At 28.5% G+C, this 21,505-nt stretch overlaps 3 protein-coding genes across 10 annotated transcripts; all 3 read right to left on the reverse strand.

The window, feature by feature from the left end:
- Positions 1-1,188: 1,188 nt before the first annotated feature.
- LOC122523014 (gustatory receptor 68a-like) lies at positions 1,189-4,637 on the reverse strand. The gene is made up of 8 exons (XM_043644530.1): positions 4,077-4,637; positions 3,649-3,872; positions 3,224-3,546; positions 2,604-3,008; positions 2,246-2,500; positions 2,116-2,181; positions 1,615-1,707; positions 1,189-1,500 (listed from the first exon to the last, which is right to left on the reverse strand). Exons 2-8 carry the CDS (start codon positions 3,680-3,682, stop codon positions 1,450-1,452), a joined length of 1,227 nt encoding a protein of 408 aa, XP_043500465.1. The 5' UTR covers positions 3,683-3,872; positions 4,077-4,637; the 3' UTR covers positions 1,189-1,449.
- Positions 4,638-5,425: 788 nt separating this feature from the next.
- Positions 5,426-8,715, reverse strand: LOC122523204 (thymidylate kinase). The gene is made up of 4 exons (XM_043644859.1): positions 8,646-8,715; positions 6,662-6,979; positions 6,001-6,160; positions 5,426-5,928 (listed from the first exon to the last, which is right to left on the reverse strand). The coding sequence occupies exons 1-4, from the start codon at positions 8,713-8,715 to the stop codon at positions 5,598-5,600; spliced, it is 879 nt and encodes a 292-aa protein (XP_043500794.1). The 3' UTR covers positions 5,426-5,597.
- Positions 6,967-21,354, reverse strand: LOC122522990 (protein transport protein Sec16A). Of its 8 annotated transcripts, none has more exons than XM_043644471.1 (19): positions 20,237-21,352; positions 19,455-20,133; positions 19,137-19,359; positions 18,625-19,053; positions 18,433-18,518; positions 18,145-18,355; positions 17,387-17,493; positions 17,119-17,275; positions 16,854-16,992; positions 16,519-16,783; positions 16,251-16,420; positions 15,586-16,170; positions 15,041-15,493; positions 14,758-14,790; positions 12,997-13,242; positions 12,256-12,637; positions 12,073-12,164; positions 10,437-10,523; positions 6,967-9,703 (listed from the first exon to the last, which is right to left on the reverse strand). In XM_043644471.1, exons 1-19 carry the CDS (start codon positions 20,900-20,902, stop codon positions 9,695-9,697), a joined length of 5,019 nt encoding a protein of 1,672 aa, XP_043500406.1. In that variant the 5' UTR covers positions 20,903-21,352; the 3' UTR covers positions 6,967-9,694. The 8 variants fall into 8 exon arrangements, with proteins under 8 accessions (XP_043500406.1, XP_043500408.1, XP_043500407.1 ...); XM_043644473.1 differs by lacking the exon at positions 10,437-10,523 and adding an exon at positions 11,187-11,231 and having other exon boundaries at positions 20,237-21,351; XM_043644474.1 differs by lacking the exon at positions 6,967-9,703 and adding an exon at positions 11,187-11,231 and having other exon boundaries at positions 10,438-10,523; positions 20,237-21,351.
- Between the last annotated feature and the right edge of the window lie 151 nt (positions 21,355-21,505).

Here is a 21,505-nt window from a genome sequence, read left to right on the forward strand (position 1 = left end):
TATTTCTTATTTGCTTTTGAAACGTTATAAAAAAGGTGCTAGATTATCGTTTCGGTTCGTTAAATCACAAAAAAAAGAAAAACAAAGAATATATCCAATATTTGTAGTACGTTAACTTAATTTTTCATTCTACGATGGTAGGTAAGTAAAATTCGTACTATTTTATAAAAAAAAAAAAGAAGGAAAAAAGAAAAATGTAAAAAAATAGAGTAAGAAGAATTTAAAAGAGGAAAAAGCAATTTTCCAGAGCAATGGTGTAGAAAATAGATGCAACACTTTAACGTTAACGCAAATCGCAGAGTGTCAATGAACTTCACCCTTTCTTTCTTTCTTTCTTTCCTTCTTTCAGATCTTTTCTGGATCTTGCTATTTTTTTTTCTTCTTCTTCTTCTTCTTTATTTTTTTTTCTTTTTTGGGAAAGACAAGATGAATTTAGCAAACTAATTGTACAAAAATAAATGCTCTCTGCTTTTATTTAAAGCTTTTCTTTCACTTTTCACTTCGAATAATCATCTCTTCTTTCGTATTTCTCTTCTTTCTCTCACTCGTTCTCTGCCTCTCTTTTTTTATACTCTCATTGTAAACAGTCATACTAATTTGTTAACTTCACGCAATGTTTGAATATTTTTCAAGAGATTAGGTCTCTTTAAATACATTCACATACACTTTACATTTACCCACACAATTTTTCTTTTTCTTAAAATACTCTGCATTGCAATTATTTCGTATCCTTTCTTCCTTCTTTTCTTATTTTATCTTATTTTATCGTTCGACGAAAATCGTGCATCAAAATATGATTAAAAATCGATCATTGATTATCTTCTTGCAATATTCTAACTCGTTTAATTTTTCATTCCATTACGATAGATGCTATCGTTAACGTTCGGATTGTTACTCTTATCTGTTAGAAATTATTTATTAACAAATTCGTTTTTGCAATTACACAATTTTACATTTATCATTTTTTTTCCTAAAGATATTAAACAATGAATTTATCCGAGAAATATATCTCGTCGTCGTTCGATAATTATTATGTTTCTTATATTCATTTTTTTATACTTTTTATTTAATTTATTATCGTGCATGGTCCTTGCCTTTTCAATTTAGAGAAAAAACCCCCTTCTCTTTCGTTATTCAAACATCGAATGGATTAATTTAAGGAAAGATAATAAATGCAAATAGTATGCGTTTTAATGAGTCTCATTTTTTTTATATTTCAATTCATTAAATATAAAACAATAGAAGTTCTCGGTAAAGTGTGTGAATATATTCACTCGTAGAACGTAAAATCAATATCGCGAACTACTCTTAACCTTTATAATCTCGAGTTCTCGATACCTTCTCGCTAAAAACAATGTTACATTTAATGCGATTCGACTGGTTTTATAATATCATGACGGTAATATTAAAAACAAAAGAATTAGGTATAAATAAAATCGATATTATTACTCATTGCAATTGCAATAGTATAACCAAATACGTGGTAACCAATGAAGCTATCTGCAATTATAATATATTATTATTATATTATTAGAAATGATTTTTGTAATGATGCTTTGTTGCAATACAATTTGTTGATTAACAATCAACACCTCGATTTTCTTTTTGACTTACCGAACGTATCAATGGTAACTCGATGCTAAAACATCCCGCAGCGGTGAACTGTAATTTTCGATTGATGTAATTCAATGATCTTTCTATCGGTGCCTTTTATAAAAAAAGAGAAAAAAAAAAGAACAAAAGATTAGAAAGTATTGGGAACACAAGTAGAGATAAAAGATTCTTCCTACATCTCTTTTTTATTTATTTGTTTTTACTTCTTTAAAGAAGAAGAAAATAAAAAGAAATAGGGAAGAGGAAAAAGATAGAAAAAGAAACCTGTATAGAAAAGGAAAGGTTTTCCTTTCTTTAAACGAAAGGAAAAGGAATTTGTTTAGCTACAATAAAACTGGCTCCTTTTGTAAAAGTTTCGTACCCAGCGATATATTTTATACGAAAAAAAAACCAACTCCGAGTTTCAAGACTAGATCTACGACAGGTTAGGGAAAAAAAAAGGATTCACGTTACGAAAGAATTTTTTTTTAGGAAACGAATCCTATAAATGTTTGTATTCACCTCTAGAGAATTTTTTGTTATTAAATAAGCTTGCCATTCGATCATAAGTTCTCCTATTCCGCTGGACTGTAACATTCGAATTTTGTATGAAATTATAAAAATGCAAATGTTATAATGGTAATATTTTTACCTGAGTAGAAGCGTAGTCGCAAGAAATGTGTAATATTAAAAGTTGAGAAGTGGTAGCTAAAAACCAACTTCCTAAGCAAGCAACCGATGGAAAATGAAAATCATCCCAAGTGTTTAATAATCTATCTATGATAAAATATAAATCGCTAACACTATGAATACTCAAATTGGCTAACCATAAGAGTATAGCCCACGTAAACAAAGCATTCAAATTTTCTCCGTCAATCATAAGCTCGTTATGCCAAGCTTGTATAGTCTGGAAAAAAAGAAAAAGAATTATTAAAAATATATAAAAATAAAATATTATTAGAAAAAAAAATAAAAATCTTTCATATATATATATATATATATATTTATACTTTAATGTCAATTTTTATTTGTTGAGAATTGCATCTTTTCGAGGATATATATTTCTTTGTTAACTGATTGAGATGATGAAATCGTTGACCCAATAAAAATGTCATTCCAATAAATTTGTACACGGCCATACAACTACCGAAATACACGGACATGTAAGTTACATTGGAAAACCAGGTTTCATTAAAAGCGTACATCCCACTTTGATTGACCAATGTCCATAGGAGAATATTCAGCAATATTAACATCCAACATCCTATTTTAGTTTTAGTTTCCTTTTGCGGATATCCTAATAATCTAACAGCGTCGTCGTAATCTTGCATATTGTTCCAAATTTGTACGAATTTATTTCTCGACATTACGGTTAACAATAAACTATATACCGTAGTTAGATAATTACATATCACCTGTAATTAATACACAAAAATAAAGATATTCACATAATAATTTTACATCATTTTTCCTTGCCAATATGAAAAATGATCGTTCCAAGTAGTAGGTCATGAATCCAAGCTTACGATTAATCTTGTCGTAGAGTAAGAAGGATAATCGATGAGAAAGAATCTTATTCTATATATATATATATATAATATTCATTTTTTTTTTAAATATAATCTGTTACCTTTATATATCCAGTACAACCGACGATAGGTTTTTGTCTCGCCGAAGTTACAAATTGCATAATAATAGTATACATGTTGTAACTATAAATGGAGAAAAAAAGAAATGTAAATATCATATTAGTATTGGAAGGTACTAAACGATCTTTCGAAAACGTGTACGGTACGAATCCAAAAATTCGCATTATATAAACTGCCGGATAAATGGCAGTGTAAAGGGGTGAATCTCGACCACGAAATTTTTTCATTTGTCTTCTCTTAGATGTCTCGAATGCAGTCTCCAAATCAAACGTTTTTGGTTTAAATTCCATTATATTATTTTTATCTACAAAATAATAAGATATAAGTGATCTTCTCTCTTTATATTTTATTCAATTAGAAATATTTTCTCTGTAAGGGTATAAGAAAAACAAAAAACAAAACGTACCGTTGTTACTGTTTATGGTCGGATACAAAATCATTTATTTTCGGGATAGAGTTATATAAGAATCTTACAGAATGGTTCTTAGACACGAATCTTTCCAAGAAGGAATGCAAGAAATGATGATATACGTTGAAGAATTTGTCTTAAATCGTATATTGAGTATCTTATCCTGCTTCTTTTTATTTTATTTTCGATTTATTTTTTATTTTCGATTTTTCGAAATAAATCTAAGATCAATACAATATTATTATACAAATTATAAGAATTCGTAATTGTGTATCTTTTTTTTTTTTATTTTTTGTATCAAGTGAAAAAGAATAATACGTGCGAGTAGAGAAAGAGAGAAAGAGAAAATGTGCATATAGAAAACTTTTTTCTTAGACGAATTTTCATTCTCGCGCAAAATTACGAATATATTAAATCGTACTTACATTTTCATGATATTAAAATCGCACAGTGTAATTAAGATTTTGCCCCCGTGTACACTTAATATAAAAATACGTTCACGCGCTATTGTTTTTATTTTTTTGTCTCTTTTATATATTAAAAACAAATATAATCTATATTATTATTATTATTATTATTATTTTATAATATTTTTTCTAAATATGACGCGAGCACACATGAATCTAATCACGGACGACTGCATCCAAAGGAAGTAACGTTACAATTACGTTCTACGTATGTTCGCGAATATGCAAACAGCATAAACAAGTATGTATTTGCGCACCTGCGCAGCCGATGTTTACTTAAGTGATACAAGCACAAATCCTTCGCATATGTATGTGTTATTCTAGGCAGTATATCCCTTGATGAACGACAGGATAACCGGAGGAGTGGTAGAAAAATTGACGCTTTTGGTACCACCATCGAGTAATATACTATTTTATGTTTCGATCTTCGCGATATAACGTGTTGTTCCTATTCACCTGATACAAAATTCTATTACGATGGAAACATACTTTCTTCTTTTAAGTATTCTATAAAAGAATATAAGAGAAACACACAGAAAACAACAGTAATGACAATAAAAAAAAATAATAGCAATGATAAAAAATTTATCGTATACATACATTTCAATGCGTTCTATACGAAAGATATATTTTTCTTTTATTTTTTTTTTTTTTCATTTTGTATAAAACAATTATATTGGTTTTTTAAGGAAAAAGAAAAGAATTAAACCGTCATTTTATATTTCTCATTTATTCAATTTGAGAATAATTAATTTTAGTATTTTTTTTTTCCTTTATAAAATACCTCTCTCTTTCTCTTTCTCTCTCTCTTCTAACGCCGCTTCTCAACCCTCCAACCAACGCTGTATTAATTTATTTTTTAAATAATTAATGTGACAAATTTTCATTACTAACACGAAGTTGACAAACGTAATGTAAACAGAATTTACTGCCAGGCATGTAATTTCGAGCCATGCTACGCGATATGTCATTTGATTATAATCAGTTCAGATGTTAGTACGTATAAACATCTAAGCTCAGCGCAAATATTTCTACTATATAATGTTTACGTTTTTTTATTAAATATATTATATTTTATTCAATAGAGGATCTCCACGTAAAGCAGGTTTCACGTGATGAAGAGACTTGTGTGTATGTGTGTGTGTGAACAATATAAATAAATAAATATTATTTGCATTATCAAATTTATTATATATTTTTAACAATGCTAACTATCTTGTTAAATGCTTAAAATGCTAATTATATTTACTAATACTTTTTATTACAATGAAATGTTACATATGTCATAAAAAAATAGTTATTAAAAATAAACAGTTGTACAAGATTTATTAAGTGGGCAAGTACAACTGCTTCGTATAATTATCGTTCATTGATCATTCAATTTGTTAAATACTTCCGTGGTTGATTTATACATATATTCTTGAAAGATTTAAAGATATCGATATATTATGATGATCCCATTGATAAATAAATGAAAATTCATAATTGACATATAAACCGATTTTTAACACATTGAATAGTATCTAATGCAATTCTTAATAATTCTTTATGTATTGTATATATATCTTCTTTACTATTTATAATTTTCCAAGTGCCGTCATTAAGTCTATCGAAATTATATGATACTTTTTCTTGAAATGCCATATTGTCATATCTTTCTCCATCCCACGTGGACAAATTTTTTATTCGATCATTAGTTTTGAAAAAAGCTACTAAGTCCGGAGAAGGAAGTCCACGATCTGCTTCCTGACACCAAGCCAAACTTCTACCAGTAGCAGCTGCTGTATATGCTGCACCAGAAAATGCATATCTACAAAAATAGAAATATGTTCTTTCATTTCTTTCCTATCAAGGAAAAATGTTGTTAATCAATAATGTATACCTATCGAGAACCAATGTAGTGCCTTCCATAAGAGTTTTTATAATATTTTGTTTACATTCCCATCTATTAGCTGAAAATAATAGGTGTGCTGCTTCTGCCGGGAATTCAATTTCTTTCCTTAAAAATTTGTTTAACAATTCACCTATCTCAGTTGTCCTATCTTTAAAAAACAAAAATACAGTTGTAAATTAGAAATAAGTTCTTCATTCATAATTAGATTTTTATCAATTTTCATATAACATATTAGCATATTCGATTTTAAAAAATTTCAAATTTAGCGCGCTCTACTTATAAAGTTTACCAGAGAGCGGTATCTATCGGTAATGACGGTATTTTTATTATTTACATATAATTAATTAGTTTAAAATAAATAGCGTGTATTTTGTTATAAATATAAATATCATTAAATTTTTTTTCTTGTTCTAGCATATTCTTCGATTAATTTCATAGTGATGAAAAAGAAAAAATAAATGATATCTGTTTTACCAAATAACGCAATATCCCGCCAAAAATTTCCACTATGATAATAAGGTAAAAATTCTCTTATATGACAAATTTAAGGAATGTACAACTAAAATACAAACTAATAAATGACATTATAATATATTAATAATTAATATTATATTATTTAAGCGATATCGGCGTAAAATAAAATACTAACCTGGAAATGATTTACCTATAGCAGGAATGTTAAGATTATTTAATGCCTCGACTAATAATTTCGCTTGAGTCGATTTTCCTACTTTGTCACAGCCTTCTAAAACTAATAAAGCTCCGCGTCCACTCATTATTTTAAATTTTAATAAAGAAAATGTTGAGAACAAAAAGAAAAATAAGGGAACAGATTGATGAGTAAGAATGAAACTACAGTTGTGACATGTCTTACATAGAGCGTCCTCTTTTATAAGTAAAATCAACAGATAAGCTTTTGAATGGAAATTTTTACAAATATAACAATTATCAAAATTATATTCCTTCAGTTATAGTTTATTATTATAGTAATAGCAATATGACATCCGTTGTTATATTATCAATATACATTATACATTTAATATTATCCATATTTCCCATAAACATACAACTTTGTTGAATTCTAAATTATGTATTTATATATATATATATATTTATACTTAGCATTTTAAATCAAGCCCATTCGTATCATTTTTCAACCATCCTATACATATATAACATACCAGCTCAACTTAATACTTCAATATAACTTGTTAACATTAATCTTAAAATCTTTGCATTTTGCTTCTCCACATATGATAATGTATCACCATTAGAGATTTTAGGTATAGACATTGCATTAAAATAAATTTATTTTTATAACGTATTTTTATATACCAAAAACATAATATTAATAATCTTAAGCTCTTGTTGATATTCAAATTAACATATAATAACTCATTATTTCAATGCAATTCAAACCTGACGCTCTACTTTGTTATATCATTGAATGCGTAGTTCAAAAATTAGACATGCAGTGCACTTTTATTAATGGTATATATAGGATTTGTCCTAATGAAAATGTTTAAAACTTTAGGTAATACGAGGAGAATTGTATATTAAATCTGCTGTTAAATATTAACAGTAAAATTGACTTTCGAATTTTTCTCCAAGCACACAACTTATAATATTTGAAATATTTACAAATCTTTTAAATACCATGTATATATAAGTACACGGCATTTCACATATTCTATTGTAATCATGTTCTTGTAACTCGTAAATGTAGTATTTCAATTTATTACTATGTCGTAAGAATAAAAATGTGTACAGGAATTTATATAGCAATTAAAAGAGAAAAATTGTTAGCGCACCATTAATCGTCAAGTATAATACAGAGAGAGAGATATATCATTAATATCTTATTTAAAAAGAATGAGATCGATAAAATGATGAACCTTAAAACATTTTGTCATATTCGCTTTGTTATAATACTTTGATGAACAAAGTTTCAAACAGTGATCGAAAAATAATATACATTTTCATTAAATATAAACACCCAGCAGTAATTAATAAAATAATCTTAAAGTAATTTTGTATTCGTAGTAAGTTATGCATACACTTTATCAATTCAAAATTTACATTATATTTGTACATATTGATTTTTCTTTCTTTCATATCAGCATATAATTATTGATCATAATGCAAGTTTACTTGGAAATGGATGCAGATGTAATGTAGAGTTCAGATTTGTTTGTTATTATTGATAATAATGTTATTAAACCTCTATGATAATTTGACAATCAAATAATAACAGCAATCTTGCAAATGAGAACAAGACGCACGCGTAATTCGATTAAATAATAAAATTCACGAATATGCATTAAAAAAAGAAACAACACACAAAAAATTAATCTTTCTACTTTCCTCATTTCACAATTTCACAACCTGTAGGATATTTAAAATTGTATTGAAAGTATTAGGAAAACTTTTTGAACTACAACATTATTCCGCCATAAAAACTACATTATACTATGCCTTTTTCCTCTCCTTTACAATCTTATAGGATGGCAGTTACATTACATTGGTGTATCAATATCTTAATAATTTATCTATTATTAACAATACTTATTCATTCTTACACATTAATAGACAAAATTCATAACATTTCTGTTTGTTAACATCCTTCAGTTTACCCTTTTCATTCATGTAGTTTTGCCAGCATATAAAATCAGACTTGGAATTGTAGCACATACCCAAGGCCATGTTTAGTATAATAGATTTGTATAATCACTATGTTATAAACTCTGTAGCATTTCCATTATTTATTACATAGTTTTCACAAAGGACTAATTATTTATATTTGATATAAATTATATATAATTGCAAGAAAAAAAAAGATTATTTTTGCTTTTCATTAATAATTGTAATAATTTGTTCTTAAATAAATGAGTCCTTTGCAAGCATGCATTCTGAGGAATCTTTTATTTATAGTTTGCATTTAATTTATTAATTCTTTTAAATGTTTTAAAAATAAATGTATATAATAATATTCGAGCATAGATATTAACAAGATGACAAAAGTACCATAGTGATTTCAAAGATAATATATCCATTCATTTTAAAGATAGCGATATTATTTGACAGAAGAATAGAATTTCAAAAAAAAAAATATATTTAAAATATTTAAGAGTTAAACCATCAATGTGCATTACCAATTGGAAAGTAAAAAGTATTGTATTTATGCTTTCATCAAAAAGTATAAAGTAATTTTCTAAGAGGGAATATTACAAAAGGATATTTTTAAACAGAATAATATATTCCCTTTAATTAAGAAGATATTGCATTGCTCACTAGTTGTCAGAATGTTTCAATCCTAAAATTAAAAGTAATTGCTTATTTTGTTTTTTGTATTTTACTAATATATAACTAGACTTAATAATAATTCTGAAATTTTATCTAAATTTTCTATCTATAATAAAATTTCATATAATTCTTGATTATTATGCTATTAAAAATGGATTCGTTTCGAAATGTAAGTTAAAAATCTATAATATGTTGACAGAGTTTCAGCCAGCCGTACACCAATAATATACACTTTATATAATAAATCCAACTTGTATGAGACACAAGAAATTCGTTTAATTAACAATTATTCCAATAAGAATAAGTAATCGAACTTATCATGGATATCCAGTATGTTGCACGTTCTTCATTACACGATTCTTGATATTACCGAGTTTGTTCATTGGTCCTTAAAAATAAAAATATCTTTAGTATAATTTATAATAGACATTTTTAAAAGTAAACCTTTAAAAATATAAAACATTAATACAATTACATTAAATTTAATAAATCGTTTAATATTTTTAATACGTTCGGCATCATGTCTATTATTTGTAATGAACTAAAACATAGCTTTATGCTGAGTACTCATATGTATACTAAAATTATGAAAATAAATGAATATGTTTGATAATTAAATAAATGATTCGATGCAGAATATATTAATGCCTATTAATATTATTTTTTTAAATGTATTTACAACATAGTACAAAAATATGAACACAATGAAGAATTGTCTATTTATTTTTGAATATAACTTATATAAAATAATGTATGTGCAAAATAGTGATACAAAGCAGTTAAATTAAAATGATATATTACTTAATGCATAACCATACATTGCAAGACCAAAACCAAATATACATCCTTCACCAAGCTTTCCCTAAGCTTTCCATATTAATTGATAATATAAAAATGATATATCTACATGACTTTATAATACGTAGAAAAGATTAATCTCTATTGCTGTAGCTTATCTGTGTTTTAACATTAATGAATTATATTTGTAAGAAGTAATTTAAACAGACTCGTATTAAATTGTATACAATAACATTTAGTATAAATATAATCATAATTATTTTTATAAATATTTTCTTATGAACACACTTTCATAACTGTTTAAAGTTAGCGTATTGTATTACCTTATTCCTTTGAAGAAGGCGCGGATCCCTCATTGTGTAGCTCTGCACCTCTCGCGATAATGAGCTGGTTGAGCTCCATCGAGAGAGCTATTTGCCATATACAACATAATAATGTTGTCTCACTAACTAATACTTGTCATAATATTAAGTATCATATATATATATATATATATTTACTTTATATTATGCACATTATTACTATTTTAGGAAATATGTCATGTAATTTCTTTCTATAAGTTTTTATTAACGACCCTTCAATAGATTGTTTCTAACAAAATAATAAGTCAATTCAAAATCTTTGTAAATACATTTTCAAAAGAATTCAATATATTTATCAATTCATTACGTTGTGGAATGTAAGATTGATTACTATTGAAAGGTGTACATGCATTAATTATACTAAATTGATACGTTAATTATTTTATTCCTATTAAAACAATATGCTTTACGTCAAACAATTATATTTGTTTGTACACGTGCAAAAGAAATTAATAATAAAATAATAGATAAATTTGATCGATTAATATCTAAAAAGAAAGATATAGGCAGAAATATACACTAAATAAACTAGCGCAACAATAGAAGAGTAAAGACACTTATTTGTATAACAGCATTTTTAAGAAGCATTTAAAATTTTAAATATACAAAGAAAACAAGTTCCCAATATTGTGAATATACATCAAGCAATTGTGACAAGACATGCGTGTTAGGTATGAAATAACTCAAAATTAATAAAATAGATATTCTTACTATCAGCAACAATTATTATTTGGCTACATCATTTTGCCTCCCCGACTGCTTGCAAAAGGAAACAAAAAGAAAGATTGATTAAACACATGTACAAGAAAATATTCTATAAGAATAGTTAGAGATTTGATGAAATATTATTCTTCTCTGCGATATAATCATTGAAACAATAGATCGTCTTTCGATCATATGTTCTTTTAATTAATAAATAAAAATTTAGAGACAAAATTTTAGCAAAACTTAATGTTGAGTATCCCAATACTTGCTTATCACATTCAACCTTTATCCTGTTACTTTGTGTATCTTATTTACTTCTATTTCAAGATAAGTAAATTGTTTGCTTAGTAATCAAATTGTTTGCTTAGTAATTGGACTATCAACAGGAACAATTAATTTAAAAGAAGTTAACACATTTATACAGAGCTATAATGATTTATTATATTCTAATTTTTAAAACATCATAAATTTAGACCAAAGAGATATATATATAATTTTAATATATATTAATTTTTTATTTTTCATTCATATTTAAATCATTATTGCTCTGTTTTGTGCACAGATACAAATACATAGGTCTAAAGGAAAATTAGGACTCATTTTAGCTGATTTAGACAAAATAATTTCTAAAGAAACAGGAAAGAAGGGTATTCAAGTGTTTTAACATTACAGTTCCCAGAAGATGTTTAAAGAAAAAACTAAGCTGCATACCAGCATACTGCAGCCACAACGCAAGAACAAGAAATAGTATTGTGTATGTTGTGTTTCAAATGGAAATTATTTAAGATGGAAAATTTGTATGAAACTGTACTGTTATTATTGTATATGTGTTAACTATTAAAATAATTTATAAAGATAATATTCAGAAATGTAAATATTATGTCCAACTTACTCCTTGATTTACATTTTCAGTGGGGTGTGTAACAGGTATACTTGGTGCTGGAGTTGGTGTTAAAAAGTCAACGGGTGCATTTGGATCATTTACTGCAATATCAAATAATGAAATGTATTTGTATCATTAAATTTATGAATCTTTAAAATTTCCATAAACAAATATAGATTAATTTCGTTTTACCTGGTGCAGGAATGAATAATTGAGGAGATGATACAGCCATAGGTACAAATGGAGATGTTGCAGGGGTTGGTACACTCTGTGATGCTGCACTACTTTTTCCACCATTTCGATTCATTACATCTACATAATTAGCACGCATATTTCTTCCCTTCTGTAGTTTGAACATATTGTAGTTAGTCTGTATTTTAGAATCATTTATATTCTTTGCCTCTATAGATGTTATATTTTGTTGTAAAGTAGGTTTCGGTGTATTAACTTGTTCAATTGATGGTGGTCTGAAACCCATGTCAGTTGCTTTTGGTGGTGGAGGCAATGATGTTGTACTAGTATCCGCATCTTCATCTTTATTTATCCATCTTTTTGCAACAGGATCCCAAACAATCTGTAAAAGAAAGTATTTCAATTAATTGTATGTATATTATTAATTATAGTAGAACATGCTGTAGCTTATATATAACTTTGATTATTCAATTATATATAGGGCTTATGAAGTTTAAATCTTGCAATATTTCACACGTTAACAATGCAATTTCTACTGATAAATAAACAATGAAAAAGTTAGTAATTAATCAATCACTTTATCAAAGCCAAATAATACTGGCCTGCTTATCTTCCATTTAATCACTGATGATCAATTACCACAAAAATCCGCGTAAGCCCTTAGTTACATAAAACATAAAATTGTCTATCGTAACTTTTCTATTATTTAAGAAAATAAATAGTTTATCATAGATACGTTACCGTAGGATTATTATCATCTGGTAGTATCATTTGATTACGTGGTTTCGGGGCCAATTTACTGAAAAGACCTCCGAACCATGAACTACCTCCATTAGTTTGTTTCTTTTCACTATTTTTGTCAGATGTCTTCTTAGTTTCTGTCGTAGATTTAGCACCTTGTCTTGGTGTTTCTAAGGCATCTAGCTCCTCTAATGGATCATATTGTTTACCCGAGGAAGGTGTCATAGAAATTGCTGGTTGCATTTGCTGAAATGAAATACATAATTCATAATCGCAAATTTGTTCTTTAAATTTCATCGTATATAAGTTAATGTCTAAGTGATTATTTGCATAAGTATTAATATTATTTATTTATGCAATGAATAACAAGAAAATCTTGTTTCTCATATTTGATATATATTTATCAGTTAAAAATAAATCATTTATATTACTTGTACTCTACTAATATAATAATAATATTTAGAAACACAAATATATCATTCTTTTTTTTTTTTAATTAAGAATAAAGGCAAATATAAATGTTTAAAGACACAGTGGTATCACATAGTATAATAATTTTTATTTTCTGCTTACCATAATAACATATTTGTGTGTTCATATATGTATATATATATATAATGTATGTTATTATATATATACACATACACATTGTGTGATAACGAATACATAAACTGTAGTATAATGCAACTTCTAATAAAATATTTGAAAACATTTTCTATACAAATTGTTCACACATAATATGATACTAAATAGTAGTAATATTCTTATACAAAAAAAACTTATATTAGCCACGACACTGCACAGTATAATTAACAACATTATTTCATTTTATTATATAGAAATGGAATGATAATGTTTATAAGAAGTTCGCTAAATATTCTGTTGGTATTATATAATCTATTCACAATATGTAGGAACATCAATATCATAATTTTTAGAAATATGTCCCTGAACAGAATCTGTATTTGTTAATGAATAATGATTGTTTTCAGATGAAATTGGTACATCTATTGGATAAGTTCCTCTAAATATTAATGGTTTATATTGAGATAAATCTTTACTGTTAGAATATGACCATGCATCTACTGTATCACAAATTACATCTTTTCTTTTAATGTGAGGTGCCACTCTTACAACCTTTCTTTCTTCAAAAGTACAATACTGCTCTAATGTCTGACCATTATTATTATTATTATTACTAGTATTATTGTTAGTATTATTGTTGTTTAAATTTATGCTTTCTGATAACGTGTCAAGTGAATCATCAAAAGAATTAAATTGTGCAATATCAAATTGAATATCTAAATCTGTTTTTTGTGAATTAATTTTCATGTTCTGATTTGATGCTTCTTCGGTTGTATCATCTGTAGTCTTTTTCTTTACTTTACATTTCAAGAAAACGGGAGATTGCGAAGAAGGTGGCTTAGTATATTTCGGATCAATTTTCTTTGATTTTGGTATGTCTTTTGGATGAATTTTATTACCATGTAAAAGTTTTGGATAAGTGGTAGATATTTTAGGATATTTAATAAATTTTTTAGACTTTTCGATGTTAATTTCAGAGCTTGCGGGGGTATGAAAGCGTGAAACCATTGTAGTAGAATTAGATTGTGATATACTATTTAAAAGTGATGTTTCAGAAGAGGCGCAGGAATCTAATGTAGTCAGTACTTTACGGCGACGTAAGGTGCTATTACTCTTGCCATCCAATGGCCATTCAGAATTGAGATTATTACCCAGAGTAAGCGTGTAATTACTTACTTCAGGAGTAGATGTTTTTTCTTCTCTTTCCGTCTGTCCATATGCAAGCATTAAGAAATAGATAAGATATTATATTCCTAATTAATTTTAATTAAAGCATTGATATTTAAAATCAGGAAATAAAAGCTTCTCGAAATGGACAAACACAGACAAAAGTAAAATGAGTAATAGTTACAGTATAATGTAACAATATTACATATATGCGTATATATGTAAACGATTATATGAGAAATGCACTCTTCTATTTATCCTATAAAATATTATTAAGAAATATTCAGTTTACCTCATAGTTCCACTTTTCTTGTTGTTGAGAATTATCCATGTCAGGCTGATCGTCAGCGTATTGAACGTGAGTAGATTGTTGCTGCCAATTAACTGTACCACTTCTACCAAAGTTATTTTCATAATATGTTTGCTGCTGATTCCAATAATCTTGTTGCTGAGGTTGTCGATATTGATTATTTTCACTATTATTCCGCATATATTGCGTAGATTGATCGTACGTATCTTGCTGTATAGTTGATGGTAATGATACTGGTTCCCAGTCTGACTGCATATCTGCATTTATAACATTCATCCCAGACGTTGGTCGATCTCTGTACTCAGTTTGATTAGATACCCATTGTTGTTGTATTTGTTGTTGCTGTGATTGTAATTTATTATCATGGGTATCTTGACTTTGTAGATCTTCGTTTACTTGTGACTCATATGTATTACTTTCAACTATTTCTCCTATCTATAATATTATAGAATATAATTATTTTCTTCTTCTTTTTTTAATATATTATAATTTTGTCAATTAAAATAATATAATACGAAATATTATACCTGACATTTATTCACAATCTTTGCTAAATTATTTAACCAAATAAGATTAGCAGCATCTTCAGTAGAATCCTTGCAAACAGGATCATGATATTTAATTTTATCGCCCAATGCATAAACTGACATAATAAAAGACCTTTTATATTTTGACGGTTCATTAAAAATATTAACTGCAATTTGTTCTATATAAAGTAATGCTTTTTCTATCAAACCATAATCAACCATTTTGACTGCCAAATCAAATTTAAAAGTTTGAAGATCTACCGAAGTAAACCCAGGCTCGCTAAGATTACGAGCGTATTCATAAATTTCTGTTAGCATAACAGCTTCTGTTGTCATAAATTCGGAATATGGTTTGTGATGATTAGAGCCTATTAAAACAAGTTTTGCTGAATTTACTCCATATGCGCTAAAATCAACTTGTGCCAGAATGTAACAAAAATGAGCAGCATAGATATCCCCTCTCGCAAAAAGAGTATCTCCGAGTGTTGTTATTGATCGTCGATTAATTTCAGGATTAGCAGATGTATTTGAAATAATCATAGCTAAGTGAGGTCTCCAGTCGTCCCATCGTGGATCTGCTACACTCTGCAAATTAGAAATCAATATCAATGTATTAATTGTATTATGTGTGTAATCCAATTACATTAAAAATAGTAAATCCTTACTGTTACAATGGTTGGTATGCGACCAGAGTGCAACTGATATAAAGTTTGTAATGGATCAGAAGGTGATAAACTATTTGCAAATTGTGTCATTACTGATGCATGAGTACGCTTATCTAATTTGCTAGCTAAAAAAAGTGCATGTCCCCATAATCCTTCATTCATAGCATATTCTGCAAAATATTATAAATTTATATTAATAACTACTAGATTTAAATTAACAAAATATATATATATATACGATTATATAAACGTATACAAAATAATATACCTAATGCTTCTTGAACTAATCCATAAAGAAGTGTATTTCTAAATTCATCTGTCATTTGTTCTACAGTTTTCTGCTGTTTGATATTTTCTACTTTTTCAGCAGTTAATAGATTATCTGCATTATTTCCATTTGCACTTGTTCCAGATCGCTGTGACATCACAGACTCTCTTCTTCCCGTATCTTGCAATTTTTGTTTATTTACATCATAAGGATAAGCATCTTTATTTCTAAGTAAAAGTGCTGCTATATCAACACCGACAACATTCTGAAAATTAATTTACAATTAAATCACTTTTCTTTTTCCTTAATAATTATTTTTCATAAAAATTACTTACGCCATTTTGTTGGATTAGCATAATCATTAATTCATATAAAAGTATATAAGAAGCGCGATCAATCATATCATCGTTCGCTGTTGCTGTTTTAATTTTATTTTCACAGTATTTAATTATGGTTTTTTTGTGCGTTACTCCTCTACAAAAAATAAACATTACAATTTATTAAATTATTATTTCTATGTGCACATTTGAAAAATAGAAAATAGAAACACATTAAATTAATCCAAGATATACATGAATAAAATGTAATGTTATTAATTACACTTGCTTAATTAGAGGTCCCGGATAGGCACGTAAATCGCGTGCAACAGGATCATGCAAGAGCAGATTTTCCATTCGTAAAATATCCACTTTAGCTCTCTCACCATCAGCTGGATAACTAGGTTGAACATGTATTATTGATCCGACAGAAAAAGATCCTGAAAGAAAGATGTATTGTTAATAGAAATAATGAAGTATATTATATACCTAAACTATCGATAAGTATATTAATACAATATTTGCACTACAAAATAATAAAATAACTTTACCATATACATGGCAAGTTGAAAATTTTGTTGGTGTTAGTCGTGCAGATGTTGTTGTTGAATCTTCAAACTGTGACATATGAGCTAAGGTTCGTTTATCTCCAGTGGTTCTAAAAATAATACCTAATGTGTTGTTATATCTTTCACAATATTTTTCATTATTAAAAAAAAAAAAAATAAAAAAAATATACATAAAATATATAAATTGCAGCGTATACAATATACATTATTCACATTATAAAAAATAAAAACCTATAAAAAGCATTGTCCTAGCTACAACATATAATTATAATGTGACAAAAAATATATATACTAAAGCTCAAATAAAAGAAATTTTTTCACCAAATATTATCTACTAAAATTAAATTCTTAGATATATTTATGTAACATGATATTTATATTGATAAACAAATTCTAACTTTTATCACATTACAGACTACAGTTCATTTTAAATAACTAATAGTACATTCTATATATTTTGGCAAATATTAATGCTAAACCGAGAGAAATAGGTCTCTCGGTCTCACCTATTCAAATTGTGACTAGAAGTTCTTCTCTGTGGAAAATTCTTCCCCCATTCAGGATAACCAAAATATGAAACGTATAGAGCTTTGTTTGGTGAATGGAAGCATGCACTTGAATTTGTACAAAATCTGATATATTACAAGATTCAGACATTTATAAAAGGACTTAGAATGTTCACTTATGCATTCAGTTATTATACATTTATTAGATTCAAAAGATTAATCAATAGTGCTTACCGTTCCTCACAAGAACTGCGTCCTGAATGTACACTAGCCCTATCCTCTGGATAATTACTAACACCTCTAGATATGTGCTGCTGTTGATGCTGGCTAGCATAATATTTGTGGTACCATTCTGAATAAGCAGCGGGATTGGTACGACGTAAATTCTCAAGATATGCGTAATAATTGTTACCATAATGAGTACTATAGTCATATCCACCATATCCTGAAGAAAATAAAAAAATACACATATAATTTTCTGATAAAAATATATATATTTTTTTACTTTGACATATCACTTGCCATTGTAAGCATAATAAGGATCTCTAGAACGCATGTAATATTCCCTATCTCTGTCGTTGTAAGAAGATCTGCTGGAAGGTCTAGAACTGAAAATATTTATATTAAAAAGTTAATACAAAGCTTTTCATTCTTCGAATGTAGCAATAAAAGAATTTGTACATTTGTAGCATTTCTATTTATATTTCAAAATACCTTCTGTTATAAGGATCTTCATAATATTCTCTTCTATACGAATCTCTAATATCATAATCATCGTATCTTCTAGGTCTAGAAGGTCTATCGTCCCTTCTTCTTTCACGACCGGGGTATTCTCTATCTCTAGGATATCTCAAATCGTAGTCTCTAGTTTCTCTATCCCTTCTACGTGGATCATCGCCCCTATCTCTCCTACGCGGATCATCTTGCCTTCTTCTCCCATCATCTGGTTCATCTTTAGCTCTGTTTCTTCTTTCTATATCATCCCTTGGATGACGATCTAAATCATCACGACTATGATGCTTACGATCATCGTCTCTATAAGAAAGGTCTCGACGTTCGAAATCATTGTACGGTCTTTCATTATCTACACCGCGTCGACGATCGTAATAATAATCATCATCATATTCACGTTCACGATCGTAACTGTAAAAAATTTATTTTTTTTTTTAAACATTACTTTTTGACGTTTCATTAATTTATAAACAAATATTAACATGACAACTCACTATGCATTCTTTCTTTCGTAATCATAACGTCTACGATCAGGACTGGCATCTCTGTGTCTTTCTCTACTATCTTCTCTACTGTTACCAGATCCTTCATCATCTTCATTTTCATACGAATCTTTACGTATGGATGGTACTTGAACACTTTGATTACCTCCTTCAGATGCTCCAACTGCTTCTTCCCGTTTATTTCTAGAATCACTGGGTTGATCCGAAACAGAGGCTGAAACATTCAGTTAAGAAATGTGAAAACTTTAATAATCAAATGATCGACATATAATGTCGATATATGTTTGTAAACATTTTTTATATGCTTACGAATAGATAAAGGAACTTCTTGAGATCCTGTAACTACTCTTCCTGTAGATCTATCATCCGAAGATTGAATGGTTTCATTAGGAGATGCACCTCCTGGAATTTGTCTAAGTCCTCCATCCGATTGCTGTGCAACATCCTCGAGTTCGTTGCCTCTTCCAGGTATTTCACGTATTTCACTTGATTCTAGCATTATTTGAGATTGTACCTGATATCTCTCTTCCCCTGATGGATCATTTCTAGATTGTTGTGGAGGCAAAGAACGTTCTCTACCTGAAGGGTCATTCTGACGTTCTAATGTATCTGATTCGCTTCGAGAAAGAGAAGATATACTTCTTTCCTGACCAGGCGGAACATCTCGACGTTCGGATCTGTCAGATATATTTCTAATTTGTAATCCTTGTTCTTGTCCAGAAGGATCATTTCTTCTTGGATCAGATAATCGCTGACCAGATTGTATATATTGCTCTTGCCCGGCAGGATCATTTCTATCATTTCTAGGATCAATGGAACTAGATTGACCAGGAACTTCACGTAGAAAAGGAATATCGTTAGGGACTTCATCGTTCTCATCATCCTGATTCGGTGGAGATAATTCATGATCGGTATGAGAATCTGTTAACTCTCCTGTTTCTAAAAATGTGTTTCTATCGTTTGAAGCAAATTCATAATTGTTTAAGGCCTAAAAATCAAATTTATAATTATAATCAAAACTCAATGCACGTGTGTGTTCATATTATATTATTAATAGAAAAAATATTGTAATACATATAAACAAAACATACTTGTTCCTGTTGTAGAGATCGGTGACTTTGCGTGTGTTGTTGTATAGAAGGAACTTCGATATTATTTACTTCTTGTCTATATTCACGTACATTAACTGCTTCTTTTTGAAGATTTGCAAGAGCCTTAGGATCATTATCTAATGTTTCCCTATTTATAGAATCTCGAGATCCATATATATCACGTTCTTCTAGTGCAGGAATAACTACTTCTAAATTAACAAATTCGGAAGGCTGTTGAATGTTTTCGTAATTTTCAACACTTTGTTCAGGCCATTGTTTTGATCCACGTATATTATCTTTCGAGAACCACGAGTTTTCAATTGGTGGTGGTATAGCATTATTGTTATACCATTGATCATACATATTAGGTGGTGCATTATCAGTAGCAGCTTTATTGGTATTTGTCTGATACATGCTCGAAACTGCATGTTCATGTGGAGGAATAGATTGTGCATCGACAGATTGAAAACTCTCCATGGATTTAGTATAATCTGCAGTTGGCATAAATATATTATCTGGGGTAACAATATTTTGAACATCACCAATATAACCTGAATGTATTTGTTGCGTGTGTTCTTCTGAAAGTCCTGAAGAAAAATAATCCTTCGGGTGGTTCGGATTTTCAGGGTTATTCCTTTGCTTGTTGGAAAGATTTAATTGATACATTCCAGTAATTATGCTATTCGATTGTAAAAAGTGATCATGTAATAACGAAATTTGTGTGTGTCTCGAATAGAGACAGTGTACCAGCTGGTGAAACTCAAAGGGGCCCCATTGCGTTCATGGACCTTTGGACGTTCACTCACCTAGCTATAGTCTTTCACGTTTTTTTCCATAAACAAGTTTACACATTATACGAATACGAAAGGTCAACTGTCAAAATAATACTGCACGCATAAGGGAAAAATAATCAATTCGTTAACTAGTTTAGTGTAGACGTTTTTGACCGAAAATCAGATAAAGGGAATCACAACGCACACATTTATATATTCACGGATACCTTACATCGGTGTGGATGTGGGTTAAGCACGTCACAAATTTTCCTCGTTGACTTTCCACGTGAGCAGAACCGTAGACGCATCGTAGTTGGACGAATAATGCACAAACGTCTATCAAAGTTTCTTTCAATTTGTTGCTAGACGTCGCTAGTTGTACGCTTCACCAATGCATTTTATATTGCATATTGCACAAAATATATATAAATATATGCATAAATTTTGCAAATGCACGTCTTGTCAGACTTTAGATTTCTACTATCTTGAATAAAAT

This window comes from Polistes fuscatus, unplaced genomic scaffold, assembly GCF_010416935.1.
Source record: "Polistes fuscatus isolate 324 unplaced genomic scaffold, CU_Pfus_HIC Scaffold6, whole genome shotgun sequence".
NCBI lineage: Eukaryota > Metazoa > Arthropoda > Insecta > Hymenoptera > Vespidae > Polistes > Polistes fuscatus.